At 51.3% G+C, this 27,539-nt stretch overlaps 2 protein-coding genes across 4 annotated transcripts in view; one reads left to right on the plus strand and one right to left on the minus strand.

Moving 5' to 3' along the window:
- Positions 1-27,198, minus strand: FLT3LG (fms related tyrosine kinase 3 ligand). Of its 3 annotated transcripts, none has more exons than XM_029585433.1 (10): positions 26,896-27,198; positions 20,059-20,181; positions 19,043-19,141; positions 13,227-13,280; positions 6,671-6,814; positions 4,778-4,925; positions 3,865-3,999; positions 3,189-3,421; positions 1,128-1,198; positions 1-875 (listed from the first exon to the last, which is right to left on the minus strand). In XM_029585433.1, exons 2-9 carry the CDS (start codon positions 20,125-20,127, stop codon positions 1,169-1,171), a joined length of 912 nt encoding a protein of 303 aa, XP_029441293.1. In that variant the 5' UTR covers positions 20,128-20,181; positions 26,896-27,198; the 3' UTR covers positions 1-875; positions 1,128-1,168. The 3 variants fall into 3 exon arrangements, with proteins under 3 accessions (XP_029441293.1, XP_029441294.1, XP_029441292.1); XM_029585434.1 differs by lacking the exon at positions 26,896-27,198 and adding an exon at positions 22,305-22,567 and having other exon boundaries at positions 3,291-3,421; XM_029585432.1 differs by lacking the exon at positions 26,896-27,198 and adding an exon at positions 22,305-22,563.
- The window catches only part of PIH1D1 (PIH1 domain containing 1), a 54,126-nt gene continuing 45,664 nt past the window's right edge, over positions 19,078-27,539 (plus strand). Inside the window, exon 1 of the mRNA XM_029585440.1 lies at positions 19,078-19,180. The gene's annotated coding sequence lies outside the window, so the exon portion shown is untranslated. The remainder of the gene's footprint in view (positions 19,181-27,539) is intronic.

Raw genomic sequence — 27,539 nt, forward strand, 5'->3', positions numbered from 1 at the left:
TGAGGAAAAAAAACACTTTATAATATAAAAATAGCTTCATCTATCTTTGTAAACCAAGAGGTGCCATGTGCTTCTACGAAAGGGACATCAGGACTGTCCCATGGCAGCGAAGGATATTAGAGAAGGGGAAAAGATGGCAGGGCAAGCAGCAGGGAACAACCCTTGACCCGGCCTTCCCTGGTGTTGGACAGACTTCTGATGCTGAACAGCGCAGTGGCACAGCGAACAGTGGCTTAAGAGGCGGGGGGGGGGCATCCAAAATCCAGCTCGATGGCTCTCCTCGTCAAAGGCTGTCATGGCAGGGGGAGCCCCCACCCTCCTGTTTCATGTCCACAGGAATGAGCCAGCTCGGAGAGAACGGCTGCATGGTGTGAAAGTGTCCTGGGTGCAAGAAGCAGAACTCTGCACAGGCCACAAGTAGATTTTTTTTTTTTTGGTCTTTTCAGAAACGCCCTTTCGGCCTGTAGGAAAGGGACAGGCGTCCTCAGCTGGTTTCCAGATCTGTCCAAGGGGTTTTTTTAATGGGTTTTTTTTTACTAAATATATCCAGGGTTCTGAGAGTATACTGCAACCCTCCAGGCTTGAATCTCATCCTCCTCTCCGCTCTGCCTTCTGTGATGGCCTAGCCTCTCCCCTGTGGAACTCGTCATCCCTCAGCAGGCGGTGAGGAGAAGGCTGACGCAGCTTTGCAGTCCTTCAGGGTGAGGAGGGCTCATGGCTGCACAGAGGGGGCAAACAGCGCACGCCGGGTGGCAGCTCTCCTGGAAGGGCGTGGAAGAAATAGATGGGGGGGGGAGAGTTTATTTCAGCACAGCTCTTGCCTCAGTGGGACTGGTTGGCCGTACCAGACCTGGCAGGGACAGGCTCCAGTGGCTCTGAAAGAACGCAGAAAAGAGATGAGAAATGTGAAAGTCAGGACATTAAAATACAGGAGTCCCAAGGCAAGCAAGAGGAAAACATAGCAGTTTATAAAAGCTGCACCATACCCTGTAGGCACAGGGTGATGATTCTGAACGATGCCACTGCTTGCTGAACTGTTAGTAACAGGGTGACCAGCACCCCAATCACCACCCGCAGCCATGTTCAGAAAGTGCAGTGTACACAACACACCATCCAGGAGTAGGTACCTGGTTCCTCGGCTCCATCTCGGCTCCTTGTCTTCCTCCGTTCACGAGAGCGAGTGTAATTCCAGTGTGACCTGAAGCAGGAAAACAGGGCATGAGTGGGGCAAAATTGCCAGCCGCAGACAGTGAAACCCACTCCAGGTCCAGAGCAGAGACTCATAGACTGGCTTACAGCCCCAGCAACTGGGCTTTGATAAGGGTTTCATGCAGTGAATGGTCACAAGGCATCAAGCTCAATTGCAACAGACAATTTGCCTTTCTAATTCTATGTTCAAGGAGAAAAGAACTAGCAATTTCTTTGAAAAAGATAAACATGTCTGAAGATGGTCTTTATTCCCTGCACCGTGTGATGCCGTGATGTACTTGGACCAGTGCTTTTCAATATATTTATAAATGATCTGGAAAGGAATACGACGAGTGAGGTTATCAAATTTGCGGATGATACAAAATTATTCAGAGTAGTTAAATCACAAGCGGACTGTGATACATTACAGGAGGACCTTGCAAGACTGGAAGATTGGGCATCCAAATGGCAGATGAAATTTAATGTGGACAAGTGCAAGGTGTTGCCTATAGGGAAAAATAACCCTTGCTGTAGTTACACGATGTTAGGTTCCATATTAGGAGCTACCACCCAGGAAAGAGATCTAGGCATCATAGTGGATAATACTTTAAAATCGTCGGCTCAGTGTCCTGCAGCAGTCAAAAAAGCAAACAGAATGTTAGGAATTATTAGGAAGGGAATGGTGAATAAAACGGAAAATGTCATAATGCCTCTGTATCGCTCCATGGTGAGACCACACCTTGAATACTGTGTACAATTCTGGTCACCGCATCTCAAAAAAGATATAGTTGCAATGGAGAAGTACAGAGAAGGGCAACCAAAATGATAAAGGGGATGGAACAGCTCCCCTATGAGGAAAGGCTGAAGAGGTTGGGGCTGTTCAGCTTGGAGAAGAGACGACTGAGGGGGGATATGATAGAGGTCTTTAAGATCATGAGAGGTCTTGAACGAGTAGATGTGAATCGGTTATTTACACTTTCGAATAATAGAAGGACTAGGGGGCATTCCATGAAGTTAGCAAGTAGCACATTTAAGACTAATCAGAGAAAATTCTTTTTCATTCAATGCACAATAAAGCTCTGGAATTTGTTGCCAGAGGATGTGGTTAGTGCAGTTAGTGTAGCTGGGTTCAAAAAAGGTTTGGATAAGTTCTTGGAGGAGAAGTCCATTAACGGCTATTAATCAAGTTTACTTAGGGAATAGCCACTGCTATTAATTGCATCAGTAGCATGGGATCTTCTTAGTGTTTGGGTAATTGCCAGGTTCTTGTAGCCTGGTTTGGCCTCTGTTGGAAACAGGATGCTGAGCTTGATAGACCCTTGGTCTGACCCAGCATGGCAATTTCTTATGTTCTTATAGGATGGGATAGAAATGTCTGGAGCTGGTCTTTACTCCCTGCAACGTGTGATGCCGTGAGATAGGAAGGGATAGAAATGACTGGAGATGGTCTTTATTCCCTGCACCCTGTGATGCCGTGAGATAGGAAGGGATAGAAATGTCTGGAGATAGTCGTTATTCCCTGCACCGTGTGATACCGTGAGCCAAAAGGAATAGAAACACCTGGAGACAGCCTGTATTCCCTTCATAGAAACATAGACATGATGGTAGAAGAAGACTAAACGGCCCATCCAGTCTGCCCAGCAAGCTTTCGCACTTTTTTTTTCTCTCACATACTTATCTGTTTCTCTTGGCTCTTAGTAACCTTTTTTTATTCTTCCCTTCCACCCCCGCCATTAATGTAGAGAGCAGTGTTGGAACTTCATCTAAGTGAAATAGCTTAATTAGTTAGGGGTATTAACCACCGCAATAAGCAGCTACACCCATGCTTATCTGTTTATTCAGACTATGTAATTCAGTCCTTCTTGATTGTTGCCTGAATATAGATCCACCTTTCTTCATTCCCCCCTGCCGTTGAAGTACTGAGGCTTTTTCCCTAAGGCTGAACAGGGACCCCTGATATCTTTTCACAGTGGTGGAGGGGCCAGAAGCACTTTGCTTACTGAATTCCAGTTTTTTCGCGATGACCAGAAACGATAGGTGGCGAGAAACAGGATGATGAAGGTGAGGAGGAGGAGGATGGGAGTGGAGAGCCAGGCACGTACTCGCCACCCCTTGGGACCTGCTGTGGCCAGGTTTCTCCAGGCGTTCTTGTCTCCATCGATCTCCAATGTCCTCCGCTGGCGTGACCCTGCTATGCTGGAAGTTGTGATCCAGGTTGCAATGATGTCAGTAGCTGAGGAGACAGAATGGCGAGAGAGAGGAGAAGAGAGAGACACAAGCATTTTATGTCAAAAATACTCATCTTTCATTACTCAGGATGGCTCCCCCTATTATGTGTGAGGCCCCTGGGGAAAAAAGGTTCCCCTTTCTGACTTTGACTTTACGTGGGCACCCACACTGGAAAAGACATATTAGCCACAGTCAGGCATTTCTCCAGTAGTGCTGCCAGTTGACTTCAAGTTTTCCCCTATGGCTTGACCCAGGCCTGGCTTTTCCCTATTCCATGCTGTGATTTGGTTTCCCCATGCAGGTAATGGCAGGAGGTAAAACAATATGACACAGCCTTGTTGAGAGGGGAGCTGAGAGGGAGGGCGGGGGAACATTGAGCCAACTGGGAGCCCTCATGCCGGATAGAGTGTGAACGCAATGGGAGACCCGTTAGTTCAGGGCATCAACCTGTGTTTGCTTGATAATCCTCCTGGTTGAGTGGGGCTTCCTCGCCATCGCTCATCCCTTCCTTGTGAGGCCAGCCTGGTCCAGCAGAAGTCATGGAGTCAGAGCCAGGCCTCTCCTCCACTGAGCCATTCAGGGCTGGGGTTAGGGGCAAGAAGAAAGACAAACAAGACATCAGAAAGAGGTTGAGGCATCAGGTTTTCAAAATCCAAGTGTGGTTGTGTGTCAGGAACACAGATGTTTATCCAACCTATGATGTATTTGGGGGAAGGTGGGGAGGACTCTAAACATGCACATAGTCAAAAACTTAACCAGGCTCAAGTCAAGGGTCTAAAACAATGGACAGGATGGAGGTGTGGTGGTTACAGTTTTAACAGCCATGGTAAGACTGCATTGAGTTTCCAAGAAGGCCAGGGCAACCTGCATGGAGGGGACCCTAGTTAAGATCCAAACAGCCATGAGTGTGAGGGAGTACAGTGTTTCTGACCAAGAGCCTCACTGATTTTGATGACTCTGGCAATTACTACAAAACTGGATAATGAGAGATGGAAGGGGGCCTGGGTGTAACAGTCATAGAGGAAGATGAACAAGGCCTGAAATGGCCACCCAGGGACAGGCTTGGGACCACTATGTAGGGCAGTGGTAGGAAAGGGGTTGAAAGAACAAGTAAAAGACTTTGGGAGGAGTGGGGCATTGAATATGGGTGCTGTAGGCATATCTAAGCAAAGCAGGAGAATCTCAGTTGGGCAGACTAGATGGGCCAATCTGGACTTTTTCTGCCATCATTTACTATGTTATGAACATGAGACGGGCAAACATTAAGCCAAATTTTCAGTCACTTGGACATCTAAGAGATACATTTATGTACAGGGCAACAACACAAGCCTGTGCCTCCACCTAGTAGCCAGGAGCATACCTGACACGCATAGGATCCGGGTGCAGTTAGAGAAATCTAATGTACTGTCCCCTGTTAACTTGCTCTTCAGGATTTTTATCTGTTGCTCAAGAAGACCGAGGAAGCGGGAGATGTTTATTCGCTCTGCCATGAGGCAGTCGGCAGATACCTATCAAGGGGAAAGAAAAAAGGGGAAAAAGTAAACATTAAGAGGTAACACAGTGAACACAAACATGGGCCTGCTGAGCTGTGGCCTCCATCTGTACTCCATCTACATGCACTACAGATTCTATATCCTTCACACCAGTAATCTGAGAATCAGAGAGAGGAACCTCAGGGTGTCAGCTGGAATCATAGAAAGATGGGGCTGGGAGGGAACTCGAAGGTGGCCTAAAATCAGAGAAAGAAGGGGTTGGGAGGGACCTTAGGAGGTCATCTAGAATTAGAGAAAGATGGGGTAGAAAGGACCTCAGGGGGTCATCACGAATCAAAGAAAGATGAGGCAGGGAGGGATCTCAGGAAGTCATTTAGAAGGATGGGTGTGGGGTTCATCTAGAATTAGAGAAATATGAGGCTTGGAGGGACCTGAGGATGTGACCTAGAATTGGAGAGAAACAGGGCTAGTAGGGGACTTTGAGGCCTCATCTAGTCCTCCCCCTACCATCAGCAGGACCCCTTGAACCTAAATTCTCTCAGACCTGTATCAAATCTGCTTTCTAAAACTCTCCAAGGACAGCCATCCTTTTCCTGGGTAAGTCCTTCTGGTGCAGGACTCCCCTAACATCCAACCTCCGTCTCCTCAGCAGTGTTACAAGGCTGTGACTTCTTGCTGTTTCCTGCATCACAAGGGGCGCTCTGCCACTCGCAGCCTGCCACTGCCCTCCAGCTTGACCCAGCGCAAGCACTCCTTAAAAGCCAAAAAGAGTTTCTGTTCCTAGCCTAGAGGCAATCATCCATGCAGGGAGGGTCTATTCTCATGGGTCACGTGCTAGGTCCAGGGGTAGGCAGAACCAAACTGAGTTTTACACCTCAGAATTCCAGCTTACTATCGGGGCGATACAATAAAGTCCGCGGGAGAGCAGACGAACGCCCGCTCTCCCGGCGCACGCACCGGCCCTTCGCCGGTGCGCGCGATTCTCTATTTAAATTAGGTGACGCGGTAGTTCCGGGTAAAAGGAGGCGCTAGGGACACTAGCGCGTCCCTAGCGCCTCTTTTTTGACAGGAGCGGCGGCTGTCAGCGGGTTTGACAGCCGACACTCAATTTTGCCAGCGTCGGTTCTCGAGCCCGCTGACAGCCACGGGCTCGGAAACCGGACGCCGGCAAAATTGAGCGTCCGGTTTTCGGCCCGACAGCCGCAGGCCGAATTCAAATTTATTTTTTTTTTACTTTTCGGGACCTCCGACTTAATATCGCTATGATATTAAGTCGGAGGGTGCACAGAAAAGCAGTTTTTACTGCTTTTCTGTGCACTTTCCCGGTGCCGGAAGAAATTAGCGCCGACCTTTGGGTAGGCGCTAATTTCTGAAAGTAAAATGTGCAGCTTGGCTGCACATTTTACTTTCTGTATCCCGCGCGCATACCTAATAGGGCCATCAACGTGCATTTGCATGTTGAGGGCGCTATTAGGTGCCGGGGGTTGGAAGCGCGTTTTCCTCCCCTTACTGAATAAGGGGTAAGGGAAAACGCGCGTCCCAGAGCAGGCTAACAGTGCTCTCCGTCGGAGCGCACTGTACTGTATTGGCCTGTATGAAAAGTAGTAAACTACAAGTCCCAGCATACAGTGTGGGAAAAGAAGGTCTGGATCATTCTGTCTCTTATGACCCTTTAGAGAGCTATATCTCAGCTCCAGCACATGCAAACGTCACTGGGAATATGGTCAGGACACCGTGCATCACACCCAGCCGAGTCTTACGGTGAAATTGCAGCGGCCCAGGAAGGCGATTTCTCTCCACACGGTCTGGAGCGTATTGTTCAGGTACTCGCCGGCCACAGCTCCCATCCTTTCCAGCTCTTCCTTTACGAGCTGCAGCTGCCATATCTCCGAGCACCAGCTGTCCTGGGGCCAAAACAATGCAACAGATAGTAAAGCGAAGCACGGGGGAAGAGCTGTGTGTGTCTTGGGGCGGGGGGATCTCTCTCAGTACTGGAATAGCAGGAGATGCTGCAGCTAGACTGAGGTGCATTGGCAGTGCCATGGGGGGGGGGGTCTACTGGCATAGCAGGGGGTGCTGTGAGCAGGAGTGAGGTGCAGTGACAGAGCGGTGTGTGTGTGTGTGGGGGGGGGTGTCAGTACTGGAATTGCAGGGGGAGGGCTACAGGGCAGGCGTGAGGTATGTTCCTTGTACATACCCAGCTCAATTCAGACTCCTGGGTTTATGCCTCTCTGCTAGCAGATGGAGACACTGCTTCATAATCCCTGCCTCTCTGCTAGCAGCTGGAGACACTGCTTCATAATCCCTGCCTCTCTGCTAGCAGCTGGAGACACTGCTTCATAATCCCTGGTGCCACCTGCAGTTCCTCAGTATTTCTCTGTCTCCAGCAGATGGTGGCTGGTGCATAAACCTGCAGTTCTGCAGTCTGGCGATTTTTTTTTTTGTATTTTTTTGTGAGCCTTTCCTCCCAGGAGTGTTTGGGTCCTGGTGGATCCTTCCTTATTTGGTGGAGGAGCTGGAGATCGGTGACGTTTTTGTAAGCTCGCTCCGTTAGTCCGTGGGGTGTAAATCTGGTGGTCCAGATCCCTCTCCTTTACAAGGCTGCTCAGGTGGCTGTAGGCTCAAGGCGGCTGGTATTTTTTTGCTCCTTTAAGATTCTGGTTTCAGCCTCTCTCCTTATTTTTTGATTTTGGCTGAACTCGAGTTGGACAACTCTATGTTCCATACTGAGGAGAGGCTGGCCAGATTTGTAAAGTTGTTTAAAAAAAAAAAAAAAAGGTAAGGCTGTTTCACACAGGTGATGCTCTTCCTCCCATCCTTGCTAGTAGCTGGGGGACAGGCTTTGTTTGTCTCTCCCAATCGCTGTGTCGCTCTGGGCTCAGCAGAGGGGGGGGGTTTCCCGCCGAGTAAAGCATGGTTTACTCGGCGGGAAATATAACTCATGTTATATTTATACACGTTTATAATGTATTGATCACCCCTGTTTTATGTAAACCGACATGATACGAATCTCCGTGAATGCCGGTATAGAAAAACTCAAATAAATAAATAAATAAATAAAATGGTTCACGTCTCCGTTTGCCGCGCGTGTGGAGTGGAGCGGTGCCGGCGTGGCTGAGCCATTTAGGCCTATGTGCGGCCTACATTTCAGGGGGAGAGGGACCATCGGAGCCCCCAGCGGGCGCGAAACGTAGGAAGCGACGTTCAGACTCCCCCACGATGGCTACTTCGAAGCGCCGAAGTGCATTCCTCGTCAGGCCCCCGATGTAGGAATGGCGGCCATCTTGGCTGCTCCTGCAGCACTGCCCGCACAGGACGGAGGAGGAGGGAGATTTTCCTCTGCGGCTTTCTCCGGCCCACCTGAGCGCTGTAGAGGGCCTGGGGAGGGGGTTGATGCAGATCTGCCCGTACCTGCACCCGCTGTTACTGCACCCACACAGCTCCCACAGGCTCCTCGCACTTTCTCCGCGGATTTTGTCCTCCTGCTGCATGAAGCTTATTTAGCTCAGCAGGCAGGGCTGGGTAGCCCTCTCGGGGTCTGGGCTGTACTTTATTTATTTATTTAGAATTTTATATACAGACATTCTCGATAGACATATCGAATCAGGTCGGTTTCCATAAAACAAAACAGTCGCTGATACCTCTAGGCCTGAGCAGTCCCGTTGTAAAAGGCCTCCTTTGGGGCAGCGTTTGCTGCATCCTGTGCTTGCTGGTGAGAACTTGGATGACTTTGTTGGGTCGCAGGAGACCCCCAGGGTACAGGAGGCATTGTTGTCGCTGGACCAGGGTGTTGATCCAGATGTGGCCGGCTTGTCTCAGGGGGATGATCCGAATGATATTCCAGTTTCAGAGGGAGATGACCCCCAAGGTCCTCCGCTTGTTCTGGAAGGAGGAGTTAGGCCCTTTGATTCCTCAGGTCTTAGAGGAACTTGGGTTAAAAGTCCTACAGGAAGACTCAGATATGGAAGAGGTGGATCCAGTCCTGGATGGGTTTCGGGATCCCCCATGAGCCTTTCCCTATCATAAATCGGTGAAAAAAAATGGTGGATCGAAAATGGGGAGCTCCAGACTCTGGCTTGAGAGTGGGAAGGGCGATGGCTAAGCTCTATCCCTTGCCGGAACAGACATTGGAGCTCTTTTCCCTTCCAAAGGTGGACGCTGCAGTTTTGGCGATCACAAAGAAGATGACTATCCCCATCGTGGGTGCTGCGGCGTTGAAGGATGTTCAGGATCAGAAGTTGGAGATTCACCTCAAAAGGATCTTTGAGGTATCGGCCCTGAGTCTGCGGGCGGCTGTCTGCTCCAGCTGCATGCAAAGAGCTTGCCTGCTGGGTAAAACAGCTCCAGGATGGGCAGGCAAAATCTGGTAATGAGGCGGATAAAGCCGAGCGTTTGGAGCCATCAGTTGCTTTTGTGATGGATGCCTTATATGACTTGGTGAGAACTTTGTCACGTATTATGGGATCTGCTGTGTCAGCCCGGTGGTTATTGTGGCTACATAATTGGGGCGGATATTTCGTTTTAGTCACAGTTGAGGTTGTTGCCTTTCAAGAGATGCCTCTTGTTTGGAAAGGATCTGGAGCACTTGATGAAGGATCTGGGGGAGAATAAGATGCATAAGTTGCCGGAAGACAAGCCTAAGGGCAAGTGGCCTTTTCAGTCTCGGTTGCGTTTTCATGATATTAGGAGGTTGCATTATGCGAGAGGAGCCCCAACCTCGCAAAAGCAGTTCTCTTCCCAAGGTCAGTCCTGGAGCAGTCCTTACGAGGCGGTTGAAAGCCATTCAGGGCTTTCTCAGGAAGCGGGGCTGCAGGAGCCAAATCCTCACAATGAGGCGAAGCTGGTTCATTCCTCTGTTTCTTTTATAGGGAGTCGACTAGCACAATTTTATGGGGAGTGGGCCAAGGTCACTCAGGATCAGTGGGTCCTCAGCATAATGAGACTGTTACGCATTAGCATTTGACGGCCTGTTCGCAACCTGTTTCTAGTTTCCTCCTGCGGGGTGTTGGAAAAGTATCGGGCAGTGCGGGCGACGTCAGACAGGTTACTGGAATGGGGCAAAGGTCGGTATTCCATTTACTTCGTAGTTCCAAAGAAAGAAGGCTTTTTCTGTCCCATTCTACATTTAAAAAGGGTAAATGTGGAGCTAAAGGTCTTGAGGTTCTGGATGGAAACTCTACGGTCGGTAATCGCGGCAGTGTGCAAGGACGAGTTCCTGGCTTCTTTGGATCTGACGGAGGCGTGCCCACATATTCCCATTCGCTGGGATCACCAGTGGTTTCTGGGTTAGCATTTCCAGTTTCAGGCTCTCCTGTTCGGGCTAGCCACAGCACCCCGCAAATTCACCAAGGTAATGGTGGTGGTTGCAGCAGCATTGCGGCGCGAGGGAGTGCTGGTGCACCCTTATCTAGACAATTGGCCCATCAAGGCAAAGTTGGAAGACAGTTGTTGTTCTGCAGTGCAGAAGGTAATAAACACTCTGGAATCTCTAGGCTGGGTAGTGAATTTGGCAAAGAGCCACCTGATTCCGTCTCAGACTCTTGACTATTTGGGGGCTCGGTTTGACACGCTGAAAGGCAAGGTGTTTCTGTTGGAGGAGAGAGAGTGTGCAAGTTACAAAGGCAAATCTGGCGCTCATTGGCTTTGCAAGTCCCTAGAGCCTGGGATTTTTTGCAGGTGCTCGGCTGAAAGGCTTCAATGCTGGAGTTGGTAACGTGGGCCTTTGCACATAATAGACCGCTACAGAGAACTTGTTGGCACAATGAAATCTGTTGTCAGAGAAGTTTCATATGCCCGTCTCGCTCAAGGGTTATGCGTGGGACAGTCTGTCTTGGTGGCTCCTGACGTCCAGTCTAATTCGTGGTGTCGACGTGGAGGTTCCAGACTGGGTAATTCTTACTACTGATGCTAGTCTTTCTGGATGAGGAGCGGTATGCCAGCGACAGTCAGCCCAGGGCTCATGGTCAGCGGAAGAAGCCTCTTGGTCTATCAATCGTTTAGAGACCAGAGCAGTGAGATTTGCATTGCTTGCTTTTCTGCCTTTGGTTCGAGGCCGATCGGTGAGAGTCTTGTCAGACAATGTGACGACCATAGCATACATCAGTCGGCAGGGAGAAACCAAGAGTCGATCGGTGGCTCAGAAGGCTCAGGAGTTTATTCTTTGGGCCGAACAGCACTTGGTTCAGAGAGCGACCTTACACATCGCAGGTGTCAAAAACATCCAAGTGGATTTTCTAAGTCGCAGGATGCTAGATCCAGGGGGACTGGGAGTTGTCCGAGTCAGCAATGCAGCTCATCTGAGAGGTGGGACTGTCCCCATGTGGATCTAATGGCAACTCGTCTCAACGCGAAGGCATCTCACTTTTACAGCCGAAGGCGAGAATATGGGGCTGAGAGAGTTGACGCTCTGGTCCTACCCTGGCCACGGGGATTCCTGCTTTACATTTTTCCCCTTTGACCTCTGGTAGGCAAGATGTTGCGTCAAATAGAGAGGCACCCAGGTGAAGTGGTGTTGGTAACCCCGGAGTGGCCACGTCGGCCATGGTTTGTGGATCTGATCAACATGGCAGTGGACAGACCGTTACGCTTCAGTCATCTTCCACGCCTTCTTCGGCAGGGACCCATATTTTCAGAACAGGCAGATCGCTGTTGTCTAGTGGCTTTGCTTTTGAGAGGCGGTGTTTGAGACAAAGAGGGTACCCAGAGGCAGTCATTACTACTCTACTGCAAGCTAGATGGACGTCTACTTCGTTGTCGTATGTCTGAGTCTGGAAGGTTTTTGAAGCATGGTGTATATCTAAAGGCGTACAGGCCTTACGGACTTCAGTGTCTCAGATTTTATCTTTCCTTCAAGAAGGTTTGATCAAAGGCCTGGCTTTCAATTCTTTCAGAGTTCAGGTAGTGGCTCTGGCTTGTCTGTGAGGTAAAGTTGAAGGTTGCCCGTTGTCCTCTCATCCCGATGTGGTTAGGTTTCTTAGGGGAGTTAAAAATTTGCGCCCTCCAGTGAGAAGAGTTTGTCCATCCTGGAATCTTAATCTCGTTTTCAGAAGTTTGTGTGAGGCTCCTTTTGAACATCTTCGCAGAGCGACACTTAAGGATTTAACTTTAAAGGTTGTCTTCTTGGTAGCCATTTGTTCTGAGAGGAGAATCTCTTGAGTTGCAGGCTCTATCTTGCCGCAATCCATTCCTTCAGATCTCGGACTCAGGAGCATCCTTGCGGACAGTCCCCTCATTTCTTCCAAAGGTGGTATCAGCTTTTCATGTTAATCAGACCGTGGAGCTTCCGGCTTTTCCGGATTTGGATGTTTCTACGCCTCATGCACAGGAGCTTAGGTTGTTGGACGTCCGTAGGGCTTTGCTGAGGTATCTCAAGGTCACAAATGATTTTAGGAGATCTGATCATCTTTTCATGTTATGGAGTGGTTCGAAAAAAGGTACCCAGGCTTCCAAGGCTGCCATTGTGAGGTGGTTTAAGGAGGCTATTGGGTCAGCATACATTCTCAAAGGCCGTCAGGTACCAGAAGGTTTGAGGGCTCACTCTGTTTCAGGCGGCTTCGTGGGCAGAGACCCAGTTGGTTTCACCACAGGAAAATTTGTAGAGCAGCGACTTGGAAGTCGCTACATAACTTTGCAAGGCACTACTGTCTAGATGTAGGAGATCCAGAGTCTCGGTCATTTGGCGAAAATGTCTTGCGAGCGGGACTCTCCAGGTCCCACCCTGGTTAGGGAAGCTTTGGTACATCCCAGGAGTCTGGACTGATCCGGGTACGTACAGGGAAAGGAAAATTGGTTATCATCTGCTAATTTTCATTCCTTTAGTATCACGGATCAGTCCAGAACCCGCCCAATCTAGGAAGGGGGAGAGTTGTCCGCTCAGCTGTAATTTTTTGAACTGTGAATTTTTCAATGTATGGAATACAGACTTGTTGGTAAAGTTTTTGTTTCAAGTTTTTACAAGTTTTGCAAGTGTTTTGTGCTTGGGTGCAGATCAATCCTGAGGAACTGCAGGTGGCACCAGGGATTATGAAGCAGTGTCAGTGAAACTTTCTCTGTCTCCATCTACTGGCAGGGATGCGTAAACCCAGGAGTCTGGACTGATTCGTGGTACTACAGGAACGAAAATTAGAAGTTAAGAGCCAATTTTCCTTTGGCAGAGCTGTGTGAGGTTCTGAGTACTGGAATAATGGAGTGCTGTGGGCAGGATTGAGCTGCATTAGCAAAGCTGTGTGGAGACGGAGGGGTCTCAGTACTGGAATAGCAGGGGTTGTTGCAGGGCAAGAATGAGGTGCATTGGCAGAGAGGCACCCTGGTACTTACCGGTTTGAGATTAGAGGTTGTAGAGACAGGGTAGTCCAGGAGTAGGTTCTTAGACTGAGAGAAAAGACAGAAAAGGAGACTGTTATAAAAACTGTTTTGTTTTTGTCTTTTCAAATTCTGGAGTTTACATGAGGACATGCTTTCTGGCAAGTTTTGCCCTAGTAAGGGAATAGGAAAGGACATGGAAGAGGAGAGAAAGACAGGGAGAGGACAGAGGGCAAGGAGGAGAGGAGGGAGGGTGGGGGAGGGCATTGTGCAAGAGGTAGGAAAGCTTTTTCCTGTTTCGCAGAGCATCCAAAAAGCTGTGTTGCCTGTGAGGAATATACATTATCAAATCAGCAACTTCTGTGACCAGTGCACAGTCCCTGCTGCCTCCTGACAGGATGTATCATAGGGACACTCAGTCCTTCTGCACAGTCCCTAATGTCTCCTGGCAGGATGTATCATAGGGACACTCAGCCCTTCTGCACAGTCCCTAATGTCTCCTGGCAGGATGTATCATAGGGACACTCAGTCCTTCTGCACAGTCCCTAATGTCTCCTGGCAGGATGTATCATAGGGACACTCAGTCCTTCTGCACAGTCCCTAATGTCTCCTGGCAGGATGTATCATAGGGACACTCAGTCCTTCTGCACAGTCCCTAATGTCTCCTGGCAGGATGTATCATAGGGACACTCATTCCTTCTGCACAGTCCCTAATGTCTCCTGGCAGGATGTATCATAGGGACACTCAGTCCTTCTGCACAGTCCCTAATGTCTCCTGGCAGGATGTATCATAGGGACACTCAGTCCTTCTGCACAGTCCCTAATGTCTCCTGGCAGGATGTATCATAGGGACACTCAGTCCTTCTGCACAGTCCCTGCTGCCTCCTGACAGGATGTATCATAGGGACACTCAGTCCTTCTGCACAGTCCCTAATGTCTCCTGGCAGGATGTATCATAGGGACACTCAGTCCTTCTGCACAGTCCCTAATGTCTCCTGGCAGGATGTATCATAGGGACACTCAGTCCTTCTGCACAGTCCCTAATGTCTCCTGGCAGGATGTATCATAGGGACACTCAGTCCTTCTGCACAGTCCCTAATGTCTCCTGGCAGGATGTATCATAGGGACACTCAGTCCTTCTGCACAGTCCCTAATGTCTCCTGGCAGGATGTATCATAGGGACACTCAGCCCTTCTGCACAGTCCCTAATGTCTCCTGGCAGGATGTATCATAGGGACACTCAGTCCTTCTGCACAGTCCCTGCTGCCTCCTGACAGGATGTATCATAGGGACACTCAGTCCTTCTGCACAGTCCCTAATGTCTCCTGGCAGGATGCATCATAGGGACCCTCAGTCCTTCTGCACAGTCCCTAATGTCTCCTGGCAGGATGTATCATAGGGACACTCAGTCCTTCTGCACAGTCCCTAATGTCTCCTGGCAGGATGTATCATGGGGACACTCAGTCCTTCTGCACAGTCCCTAATGTCTCCTGGCAGGATGTATCATAGGGACACTCAGTCCTTCTGCACAGTCCCTAATGTCTCCTGGCAGGATGTATCATAGGGACACTCAGTCCTTCTGCACAGTCCCTAATGTCTCCTGGCAGGATGTATCATAGGGACACTCAGTCCTTCTGCACAGTCCCTGCTGTCTCCTGACAGGATGTATCATAGGGACACTCAGTCCTTCTGCACAGTCCCTAATGTCTCCTGGCAGGATGTATCATAGGGCCACTCAGTCCTTCTGCACAGTCCCTAATGTCTCCTGGCAGGATGTATCATAGGGACACTCAGTCCTTCTGCACAGTCCCTGCTGCCTCCTGACAGGATGTATCATAGGGACACTCAGTCCTTCTGCACAGTCCCTAATGTCTCCTGGCAGGATGCATCATAGGGACACTCAGTCCTTCTGCACAGTCCCTAATGTCTCCTGGCAGGATGCATCATAGGGACACTCAGTCCTTCTGCACAGTCCCTAATGTCTCCTGGCAGGATGTATCATAGGGACACTCAGTCCTTCTGCACAGTCCCTAATGTCTCCTGGCAGGATGTATCATAGGGACACTCAGTCCTTCTGCACAGTCCCTGCTGTCTCCTGACAAGATGTATCATAGGGACACTCAGTCCTTCTGCACAGTCCCTAATGTCTCCTGGCAGGATGCATCATAGGGACACTCAGTCCTTCTGCACAGTCCCTGCTGTCTCTTGGTAGGATGCATCATAGGGACACTCAGCCCTTCTGCACAGTCCCTGCTGTCTCCTGGCAGGATGTATCATAGGGACACTCAGCCCTTCTGCACAGTCCCTGCTGACTCCTGGCAGGATGTATCATAGGGACACTCAGCCCTTCTGCACAGTCCCTGCTGTCTCCTGGCAGGATGCATCATAGAGACTCTCAGTCCTTCTGCACAGTCGCTGATATGGGCTGGCAGGATGCATTACAGGAACACTCAATCCTTCTGACGGCCTGTACATAAGTCCCTCCTGTTGTCACTAGGGAGGAAGTTAGTTAGTTAGTTAGTTATTTTATTAGGTTTTTCCAAATATAATACAAGGTTAAGATATAGGAACACAAAATAATAGAAATCAAATTACCAAAGCAATTATTATTCATCCTTAAATTATCTTCACCATTCATAATGCAAAGTAAATAGAGACATACATTACATTATACTGGAGCAGTTCATTAGGAAATAATGTAGCAAAACATAACTGTCTATTCTTCATCTTACTACAAATATACCCATCTTCTATGAGGTTCTTTAGGAGTGAGAATCCAGGTAACCCCTTAATTGTTCTGGCTGATTAAAAATATATCGAGAACTTTGGTATATGATTAAACATCGGCAAGGGTATCTCAATATAAACTTTGCCCCTCTCTCAAGAACTTCTGATCTCATAGTGATAAATTTTTTCCGATGTAATTGAGCAGTAGATGTACTGCTTTATGTGTTTCCTCCTTGGCCGCTCATAGGTCGAACTCTTTGCAGAATAGAATTACATCCGGCGGAGGTGATTTTAGTAGCTCCCGAGTGGTCGAGATGACCATGGTTTGCGGATCTGGTCAATATGGCCATCGACGGTCCCCTCAGGTTTCCGGAGATACCGGACCTACTCCATCAGGGTCCGATTTGTTTCGACCAGGTCGAACGCTTTTGTCTAGCGGCATGGCTTTTGAGAGGAAGCGATTGAAGTCCCGGGGGTATTCGGATGCTGTGGTGACTACATTGTTGCGGTCCCGTAAGGTCTCTACATCTTTATCTTACGTCCGAGTCTGGAAGGTTTTTGATGCTTGGTGTCTCGCCAGGAGTGTTGTGGCTACCCGGGCGGGACATCTTGAGCTTCCTTCAGGATGGTTTGTCAAAGGGCTTGTCATGGATTTCCTTGGGAGTACAGGTGACCGCGATCGGTTCTTTATGTGGTAACATTCATGGGGTGGGCCTGGCGGCTCATCCGGATGTCTCCTGGTTTTTGCGGGGAGTGAAGCATTTGAGACCTCCGGTGAGAGCACCATGTCCGTCTTGGAATTTAAACTTGATTCTTAAAGCCTTGTGTGCGGCACCTTTTGAACCCTTGCGTAGAGCTACCTTGAAAGATCTCACGTTGGTGGTATTTCTGGTGGCGATTGCCTCTGTGCGCCGGCTGTCGGAGATTCAAGCCTTGTCGTGTAGGGAGCCCTTTTTGAGAATTTCGGATTCTGGAGTTTCCCTGCGTACAGTTCCTTCCTTTCTTCCCAAGGTGGTGTCATCTTTCCATTTAAATCAGTCGGTGGAGCTTCTGGCCTTCTCTGATCTAGAGAGGTAGGATCCCTGTTATAAGGATTTGCGGAAGCTGGATGTTCATCGAGCTTTACTGCGCTACCTGGAAATTACTAATGGTTTCCGGGTATCAGATCATCTCTTTGTGCTCTGTAGTGGACCTCGACGGGGTAATACGGCTTCTAAGGCTACGATAGCTCGCTGGTTGAAAGAGACCATAAATTCTGCTTATTTGTTGAGCGGTCGGTCATTACCCATGGGCCTTCAGGCTCATTCTACTCAATCTCAAGCAGCTTCCTGGGCAGAATGTCAACAGGTTTCCCCAGAGGAGATTTGTAGAGCGGCTATGTGGAAGTCGCTACATACCTTTGCCAGGCATTACCATCTGGATGTTCAGGCATCAGGGACAGGGGCTTTCGGAGCAGGTGTACTGTGAGCGGGCCTCTCTGGATCCCATCCCAAGTAAGTGCAGTGCTGGTACATCCCAGGAGTCTGGACCGATCAGAGTACGTACAGGGAAAGGAAAATTAGTTTCTTACCTGATAATTTTTGTTCCTGTAGTACCACAGATCAGTCCAGAGTCCCGCCCTATTTTGGGTCTTATCGGAATTTGGAGAGTCCATACTATTCTGTCATGAGTTGTTATCTTTTCTTGCAGATCAGTTGAGTTCTTCCGAGTACCTTGGGTACTGTTCCCATTTGGGGGTTTCATGAGTTGGTTTACAGTTGTTAGGTTACTGTATATAGTTAGTTTGGGTTTTTGGAATCCATTCTGCTTTGACATTAAGTAATACTGCCAGACTGTAGGTGGCACTCTCCTAGATAAGGTGGAGTTTTGTTGGTAAACTTCTGTCTCCATCTGCTAGAGGTGGGGCAAAACCCAGGAGTCTGGACTGATCCGTGGTACTACAGGAACGAAACTTATCAGGTAAGAAACTAATTTTCCTTTACTGGTGGTCAGGAGATTCCAGAGGGCTTGCGAGCTCATTCTACGCATTCGCAGACGGCCTCCTGGGCAGAGGCGCAACTGGTGTCTCCTCAGGAGATTTGTAGGGCAGCGACTTGGAAGTTGCCAAATTCCTTTGCGAGACACTATCGTTTGGATGTGGGAGATCCAGGCTCCCCTTCCTTTGGTGAGAGCGTTCTGCGAGCGGGACTCTCCAGGTCCCACCCCAGTTAAAGCGGCTTGGGTACATCCCAGCTGTCTGGACTGATCTGGGTACGTACAGGGAAAGGAAAATTGGTTCTTACCTGCTAATTTTCGTTCCTGTAGTACCACGGATCAGTCCAGAACCCTTCCAATTTGAGGAGGTGGAGAGTCACCCGCTCAGCTGTAGTATTGTTCTTATGCATACAGATTTGTTTGAAGCAGTTTAGTAGTTTTGAATCTTTTACACTTAGTTGTTTTGCATTGGCTTTTCTACTGAATTTTCTGCTTTATGCTTGGGTACAGATCAATACTGAGGAACTGCAGGTGGCATTGGGGCTTATGAAGCAGTGTCAGTGAAACATTCTCTGTCTCCATCTGCTGGCAGGGAGGCATAAACCCAGGAGTCTGGACTGATCCGTGGTACTTCAGGAACGAAAATGAACAGGTAAGAACCAGTTTTCCTTTATATGAATTATATGAATGCTTTCATATGACCCCATTATATGAAAGCATTCTCCAATACAAGTTAAGTACTTGTTTCATATGAAAAAGTTTTGAAAATGTAAAAAAATATATAAATCAGACCAAGAATTACTTATAAGGCGAAGAAAGCACATGTATGCTGGTAGAGCTTATTATGAGGTCTAAAGAGAATACTTTTGTTAAAGATAACCAATATTTTCTCCTACAAGGTTGTTAAAACAATTGTTCACAATGCAATAGCCAGAGGATTTCCTGCATATATCTATATATTCCTTGGGGTTGGACATCTTGTATACCAGTAATTAGAGCATTTATTTAGTTATAATAATTTATATATACCGCCCATTTCCAGAACCTGTTCTGGGCGGTTTACAGCATATTGACAATAAGCATTAGAAACATAAAATGGTAAACTATAAACATATGCATGGGATACTCACCAGGTTCTGGATCTGCCGGCTGAAGGTGGTGGATATCGGATTTTGGAAGTGACAGCTATGGCAAGGATCCAGCAGTGACACCAGTAAGAGGGCTGCCACCTACAGACAGGAACCAGAACAGAGAAATTCAGGATGGAGGTAGGAATTGGCCTTCAGACACAGCAAGAGCTGGGCCTTAGAAAGATCAGAAAAGAGAGTTTTGGGGAAGAAATAGCAGATCTGTGCCTCAGCTCTAATCCCTGGCTCTGTCACTGACTCTCTGTGTGTGACCCTGGGGGAGTCACTTTATCTCCCTGTGCCTCAGCTCTAATCCCCGGCTCTGTCACTGACTCTCTGTGTGTGACCCTGGGGGAGTCACTTTATCTCCCTGTGCCTCAGCTCTAATCCCCGGCTCTGTCACTGACTCTCTGTGTGTGACCCTGGGGGAGTCACTTTATCTCCCTGTGCCTCAGCTCTAATCCCCGGCTCTGTCACTGACTCTCTGTGTGTGACCCTGGGGGGAGTCACTTTATCTCCCTGTGCCTCAGCTCTAATCCCCAGCTCTGTCACTGACTCTCTGTGTGTGACCCTGGGGGAGTCACTTTATCTCCCTGTGCCTCAGCTCTAATCCCCGGCTCTGTCACTGACTCTCTGTGTGTGACCCTGGGGGAGTCACTTTATCTCCCTGTGCCTCAGCTCTCTGTCACGGACTCTGTGATCTCAGGGGAGACCCTTTCTCTCCCTGTGCCTCACTTTTCTGCCTGACTACAACTGGAAAACCTGTTTAATTGTCAAACTAAGAAAACCTCTTTGTTACTATGAACCATTTGTCAGGGCAGAGGGATAACAGTGACAGAGATGAGATCAGCATCCAGAAGCGTGGGACGCCTCTTCCTCTGGGCAGCGCACTGGCACAGATGCTCACATTCTTGGGATGCCAGCCCTGCAGGGAGTAACACGTGGCAAGCACACTCTGTTACTTTATCTTAAGATAGGGGGATTTCTCCAGAAGGGATCGGAAACAATTGTGTACTCACCGGGAAGAATCTGAGGGTCACGGAGCCAACAGGAGAGAGTGTGTCCTGCGAAGCATGACACAGAATCATCTCAACATTGCCCACTGGGATCACATCCTGGGACTGGAGCCAAGGAGCAATGACCTGCAAAAGCAGGGGGAGGGGGAGGGGAGAGAGAACAAGACGGAGTGTTTTCAGGTTCTGCTGCCCCTGCTCAGATCCCGGTTCAGACCCCCACAGATCCTGCGGCTCTGGCTGCTGTTTCTCCTCTTTCCCCCAGGATCAGACGCAGTTTGTCCTGCTCCTTCCTGGCTGGGAAGTCCTGGATTTTCTCTCTCTTTTCTCAGTGCAGGAGGAAATACATTTCTGCTTCTCTTTTATCTTACTGTTATTCTTGGGATTATGCAGATGTATTTTGTCTCCATGTTAACCACACTGGGGGAATTTTTAAAGTCGCCGCAGGCCAGTAATGATAATGCACTGTGGACTTTCCCATTGAAAGTTTGAGTTGGCTCGCACCGCGGAGGGCTTGAAGCAGAGGCAAATGTGTGAAATGCAGGGGGAGTTTCAAAATGCAGGCCCCAGGCTTATTGTCCCCTCTGCTGACCGGTGGAAATGGGCTTCAGAATTGTCACCTCAGTGGGCAAAGGGTCAGTCCAAGAATGATGGCTGAATCTGAGACAGAGAAGGAAGTGCAAGAAGAGAGTGAGAGAGAGGAAAAAGAATGGAGGGAGTGAGGAGACTAGAAAGGAGGGAATGAGGGAGAGAGAGGAGAGAGGAGCGAGGAGCGGAAGAAGAGTGATAGGAAGAAAGTGAGAGAAGTAGGGTGGGGGAGAAGGAAAGAAGAAAAGGAAGGGAGTGAGAGAAGGAAAGATAACGTGAGAGAGGAGGAGGGAGTAAGAAGAAAAGGAGAGAGAAAAGAGTGAGGAGGGAGTGAAAAAGAAGAGAGAAAAGAAAGAGAAGGAAGGAGTAAGAAGAAAAGAGAGGGAGGAGAGTGAAAGAAAAGAGGGAGGGGGAAGTGAGAAGAAAAGAGTGAGAAGGAAAGAATGAGAAGAAAAGGGAAAAGAGTGAGGAGGGAGTGGAAGAAAAGAGTGAGAAAGGGAAGGAAAGAAGGAAAGAGCTGCCCAACTAGACCTGACGATCGAGGCCCTTCTCTTCCAGATAACCTAACATTCTCAAGAAAGCCCTTCCCATTTACCTCTTTAACCACGAGTTGCTGCTTTTTCTTTTCTACTCTTACACATTTTATTCTTGTTGCACTTTTGTTATTTACTCTGCATGCACCTTGTGTAAACCACTTAGACCTACTTCCATTGCCTTAGCGGCAGATGAAGCTTTCTCTAACCCAAAGAAATAAAAGAAGCGTGAGAAGGAGGAGTAAGAAGAAGCGAGGAAAGAAAAGGCAGCGTAAGAAGAAAAGAAAAGGAGAAAGTGAGAAGAAAAAGTGAGAGAAGGAGAGGAGGAAGTGAGAAAGGAAGGAGAAGAGAGTGAGAGGGGATTTCTTGAGGGAGTGATGGGAATTAAAAAGCTGAATTCATTGGGCAGATGGGCAGACTGGATGGGTCATGTCTCTATGAGAAAGGAGGGAGTGAGAAGAAAAGAGTGAGAAAGGAAGAGGAGAGAAGAGAAAAAGGAGGGAGGGAGACAAGGAAAGGCATAGGGAAGGAGGGAGTGTGGCAGACAGACAGCCACAGGTCTCACTAGTCCCCGGGGTAGGCAGCTCCGGTCCTGGAGCGCCAGGTTTTCAGGAGATCCTCAATGAATATGCATGAGAGAGCTTGGCATATAGTGGAGGCAGTGCATGCAGCCTGAAAACCAGGACCGGAGCTGCCTGCACAGCAGCGCTGCTCGGCTTTAACTCAAGGCGCAGCGCCCTTCCCCCCACCCCGGGAGCAGAAACCCTGCAGCAATTCTCAGAAACCGGTTTCCAGGTACAGAAAGTGGCAGTGGCGGAGCGGATGTGGGAAGGTACAAGGGCTACAGAGAACAAGAGCAGAGGAGCTTAGGGTTAAAGGACAGCATCACAGGACATTATAGGCCCCGGGCTCTGAAGGCGGAGGGGGGGAGACGGGGAACACCTTCCTGGCAAGTTTTCACAGCTCCACTACCCCGGGGAGGTACTTTCCCCAAAAGTCAAGCCTTAACAGAAATCAGCCCCGGCCAGGCTCCCCACCTAGCTAAGAAAGTCATTATCCCGGGACTCGGCTGGCACTGGCTCCCACAGACCAGAGAAATACACGTGAACACACTTCTAAAGAGGAAAGTACCGAGTATCCCAAGTCCATTCCATCCACCAGACCTGCAAAGATTTCACAAGCTTCAGCTTCTCTCCTCCGGCACGGGATTCTCCAAAAGAAGGCAGTGTGCCTGTCATCAAACTAGCAACAATCAGGACTCCATAAACCCTGAAAGGAAACTACATTCCGCCACAGTTCTGATTTGAATGGATCACCTTTACAGCAATCCAGGCTGCCAACAACTGCCTGGAGACTACTCATCCAGTGTCCCAGCCTGGTGTTAGGGGTCACTCTCCCCTCTGAGCCAGCACTCATCCAGTGTCCCAGCCTGGTGTTAGGGGACACTCTCCCCTCTGAGCCAGCACTCACCCAGTGTCCCAGCCTGGTGTTAGGGGACACTCTCCCCTCTGAGCCAGCACTCACCCAGTGTCCCAGCCTGGTGTTAGGGGACGCTCTCCCCTCTGAGCCAGCACTCACCCAGTGTCCCAGCCTGGTGTTAGGGGACACTCTCCCCTCTGACCCAGCACTCACCCAGTGTCCCAGCCTGGTGTTAGGGGTCACTCCCCTCTGAGCCAGTGTCCCAGCCTGGTGTTAGGGGTCACTCCCCTCTGAGCCAGCACTCACCCAGTGTCCCAGCCTGGTGTTAGGGGATGCTCTCCCCTCTGAGCCAGCACTCACCCAGTGTCCCAGCCTGGTGTTAGGGGACGCTCTCCCCTCTGAGCCAGCACTGACCCAGTGTCCCAGCCTGGTGTTAGGGGACGCTCTCCCCTCTGAGCCAGCACTCACCCAGTGTCCCAGCCTGGTGTTAGGGGACGCTCTCCCCTCTGAGCCAGCACTGACCCAGTGTCCCAGCCTGGTGTTAGGGGACGCTCTCCCCTCTGAGCCAGCACTGACCCAGTGTCCCAGCCTGGTGTTAGGGGACGCTCTCCCCTCTGACCCAGCACTGACCCAGTGTCCCAGCCTGGTGTTAGGGGACGCTCTCCCCTCTGAGCCAGCACTGACCCAGTGTCCCAGCCTGGTGTTAGGGGACGCTCTCCCCTCTGAGCCAGCACTGACCCAGTGTCCCAGCCTGGTGTTAGGGGTCGCTCTCCCCTCTGAGCCAGCACTCACCCAGTGTCCCAGCCTGGTGTTAGGGGACGCTCTCCCCTCTGAGCCAGCACTGACCCAGTGTCCCAGCCTGGTGTTAGGGGACGCTCTCCCCTCTGAGCCAGCACTGACCCAGTGTCCCAGCCTGGTGTTAGGGGACGCTCTCCCCTCTGACCCAGCACTGACCCAGTGTCCCAGCCTGGTGTTAGGGGACACTCTCCCCTCTGAGCCAGCACTGACCCAGTGTCCCAGCCTGGTGTTAGGGAACGCTCTCCCCTCTGACCCAGCACTGACCCAGTGTCCCAGCCTGGTGTTAGGGGTCACTCTCCCCTCTGAGCTAGCACTGACCCAGTGTCCCAGCATGGTGTTAGGGGACGCTCTCCCCTCTGAGCCAGCACTGACCCAGTGTCCCAGCCTGGTGTTAGGGGTCACTCTCCCCTCTGACCCAGCACTCACCCAGTGTCCCAGCATGGTGTTAGGGGACACTCTCCCCTCTGAGCCAGCACTGACCTAGTGTCCCAGCCTGGTGTTAGGGGACGCTCTCCCCTCTGAGCCAGCATTGACCCACTGTCCCAGCCTGGTGTTAGGGGTCACTCTCCCCTCTGAGCCAGCACTGACCCAGTGTCCCAGCATGGTGTTAGGGGTCACTCTCCCCTCTGACCCAGCACTCATCCAGTGTCCCAGCCTGGTGTTAGGGGACACTCTCCCCTCTGAGCCAGCACTGACCCAGTGTCCCAGCCTGGTGTTAGGGGACGCTCTCCCCTCTGAGCCAGCACTGACCCACTGTCCCAACATGGTGTTAGGGGACGCTCTCCCCTCTGAGCCTGCACTGACCCAGTGTCCCAGCCTGGTGTTAGGGGACGCTCTCCCCTCTGAGCCAGCACTGACCCAGTGTCCCAGCCTGGTGTTAGGGGACGCTCCTCCCCTCTGAGCCAGCACTGACCCAGTGTCCCAGCCTGGTGTTAGGGGTCACTCTCCCCTCTGAGCTAGCACTGACCCAGTGTCCCAGCCTGGTGTTAGGGGACGCTCTCCCCTCTGAGCCAGCACTGACCCAGTGTCCCAGCCTGGTGTTAGGGGACGCTCCTCCCCTCTGAGCCAGCACTGACCCACTGTCCCAGCCTGGTGTTAGGGGACGCTCTCCCCTCTGAGCCAGCACTGACCCAGTGTCCCAGCCTGGTGTTAGGGGACGCTCTCCCCTCTGAGCCAGCACTGACCCAGTGTCCCAGCCTGGTGTTAGGGGATACTCCTCCCCTCTGAGCCAGCACTGACCCAGTGTCCCAGCATGGTGTTAGGGGACACTCTCCCTCTGAGCCAGCGCTGACCCAGTGTCCCAGCATGGTGTTAGGGGACACTCTCCCTCTGAGCCAGCACTGACCCAGTGTCCCAGCCTGGTGTTAGGGAACGCTCTCCCCTCTGAGCCAGCACTGACCCAGTGTCCCAGCCTGGTGTTAGGGAACGCTCTCCCCTCTGAGCCAGCACTGACCCAGTGTCCCAGCCTGGTGTTAGGGGACGCTCTCCCCTCTGAGCCAGCACTGACCCAGTGTCCCAGCCTGGTGTTAGGGGACGCTCTCCCCTCTGAGCCAGCACTGACCCAGTGTCCCAGCCTGGTGTTAGGGGACACTCTCCCCTCTGAGCCAGCACTGACCCAGTGTCCCAGCCTGGTGTTAGGGGACGCTCTCCCCTCTGAGCCTGCACTGACCCAGTGTCCCAGCCTGGGGTTAGGGAACGCTCTCCCCTCTGAGCCAGCACTGACCCAGTGTCCCAGCCTGGTGTTAGGGGACGCTCTCCCCTCTGAGCCTGCACTGACCCAGTGTCCCAGCCTGGTGTTAGGGAACGCTCTCCCCTCTGACCCAGCACTGACCCAGTGTCCCAGCCTGGTGTTAGGGGACGCTCTCCCCTCTGAGCCAGCACTGACCCAGTGTCCCAGCCTGGTGTTAGGGGACGCTCTCCCCTCTGAGCCAGCACTGACCCAGTGTCCCAGCCTGGTGTTAGGGGACGCTCTCCCCTCTGAGCCAGCACTGACCCAGTGTCCCAGCCTGGTGTTAGGGAACGCTCTCCCCTCTGACCCAGCACTGACCCAGTGTCCCAGCCTGGTGTTAGGGGACGCTCTCCCCTCTGAGCCAGCACTGACCCAGTGTCCCAGCCTGGTGTTAGGGGACGCTCTCCCCTCTGAGCCAGCACTGACCCAGTGTCCCAGCATGGTGTTAGGGGACGCTCTCCCCTCTGAGCCTGCACTGACCCAGTGTCCCAGCATGGCGTTAGGGGTCACTCTCCCCTCTGACCCAGCACTCACCCAGTGTCCCAGCATGGCGTTAGGGGACACTCTCCCCTCTGAGCCAGCACTGACCCAGTGTCCCAGCATGGTGTTAGGGGACACTCTCCCCTCTGAGCCAGCACTGACCCAGTGTCCCAGCCTGGTGTTAGGGGACACTCTCCCCTCTGAGCGCTGACCCAGTGTCCCAGCCTGGTGTTAGGGGACACTCTCCCCTCTGAGCCAGCACTGACCCAGTGTCCCAGCCTGGTGTTAGGGGTCACTGTCCTCCCTCTGAGCCAGCACTGACCCAGTGTCCCAGCCTGGTGTTGGGAACCTCTTCTTTTAAAGGGGGGGGGGAGCCTGGGACAGTTCTGAGGAAGCAGGAAAGTAAATAAAAAGCAGGAAAGTAAATACAATTTTGGTTCTTGTAAAAACTCTGATCTCTTTGTGACTGCCGATTTTATAAAGTGCATGTTGTAGTTTGTACTGCCAAGCTTTAATACTTAGTGAAAAACAAATAGCATTTACTGGACCCTGGTGCCCTGTGCAATTTGGAAACCATCTCCCAGGATCTTGCCAGAGGATCTGGAGCAAAGGCAGAGCTGGAAGAAGTGAAGGGAGACACAGTAAGGAAGTTAGGTAGAGGATTGCGGAAAGAGACCTGGCTCATGCAATGTGCCCCAGTTTTCCCAGTGCATGCGGCCAAGGATCTATCCCAGCTGCCAACCTAGGCGCTCTCTCCGGGACTGCAGATGGAGGGATGTGACTGGGGTGGGGGGCATGACGATGGAGGGGGGGTCAGATTACAGCCCAGCCTCCGCAGGGAAGGTGTGAAGGGTGCAGGTCCCACTGTCCCTTTTAGGCAGTGCTGAAAGTTTATGGGTCGCACTATCGGGTGTTAAAAGCAATAGATTGAGCAGAAGGCTCTGCCGTGTGTGCGTTTGCACTCCCCACCCATGGCCCCAGGGGCTCATGGACAAGAGTTGAGCTCCTATCGTGCTCCAGTGCGGGTTTATCGGACTCTCCCCCTCCCAGCTGACCACATTACTCCCCCTGCACCCCCAAACGCCCATCCCTTCTGACACCCCCCCCCCCCCCGTCCCTTGTACTGTAAAAGAGCTACTGCCCCCCCAAGAAGTGCCACTCTGCTGCCATCCCCTACCCACTTCACGATCACCGGCACGATCGGCTCGGAGGGGGGGGGGGGAGTTCCCCCCGGGGTGCGATGAGCACCTGGCAGCGCGCTGGGGCGACCTCGGCAACTTTGGGGACTCGGCTCACCTGCAGGGCCCGGGACCGCGCCTGGTGCCGGCTGAGCTCTGCTCCTGTCCCGGTGCCGCTTCCCGATCTGCTGCGCTTAGGGGCCGCGTGGCTCGGGCCGGTGCTGCTGCTGCTGCCGCCGCCCCCTCAGCCTCCGCCGCTGCCACCGCCTCATGCTGCAGCGGGAGCACCGCCTTCTCCGCCGCGGCCGAGCGGAGAAAGCGAAAGTGAGAGCCAAGGTGGGCAGGGGTTGAACAAGACATTAGGGCAGGGAGCAGCCCAAACTATAGGGGGGGGGGGGGGGGGGATATGAAAGCGAAAAGGATAGGAGGGGAGGGGCTGAAAGGCATTGGAGTAGGGAATAGAGGGGATAGGAAAGCAAAGAGGAGGGGAGGGGCTGAAAGAGACATCAAGGCCGGGATCAGAGGAGCACAAAGGGGAGGGGCTGAGCGAAGCATTGGGGTAAGGAATGGAGGGGATAGGAGAGCAAAAAGGGGAGGAGGGGAGGGGAAGGAGCTTGAGGACAAGTAATAGGTGAGAGGGCAGAGAGGAAAGGTCCTTAGGGTAGCATTAGCAGGGGCACAAAGCGGTCAGCATGCAGCTCGTTCAGGGCTCCGGTGCAGGCAGCTTCACCTCCCCCCTCCCCTCAGCACCTTGCTGGCGGA

The sequence above is a fragment of the Rhinatrema bivittatum genome, chromosome 19 (assembly GCF_901001135.1).
Source record: "Rhinatrema bivittatum chromosome 19, aRhiBiv1.1, whole genome shotgun sequence".
NCBI classification, from domain to species: domain Eukaryota; kingdom Metazoa; phylum Chordata; class Amphibia; order Gymnophiona; family Rhinatrematidae; genus Rhinatrema; species Rhinatrema bivittatum.

Excerpts from the sequence above, each read along its gene's own strand:
- FLT3LG (XM_029585432.1), bottom strand. Across the intron at positions 4,926-6,670 it reads TGGGCCGCTGCAATTTCACC|GTATCTGCCGACTGCCTCAT; the intron begins GTAAGACTCGGC and ends TCCCCTTGATAG. Across the intron at positions 1,199-3,188 it reads CGCGAAAAAACTGGAATTCA|GTCACACTGGAATTACACTC; the intron begins GTAAGCAAAGTG and ends TTCCTGCTTCAG.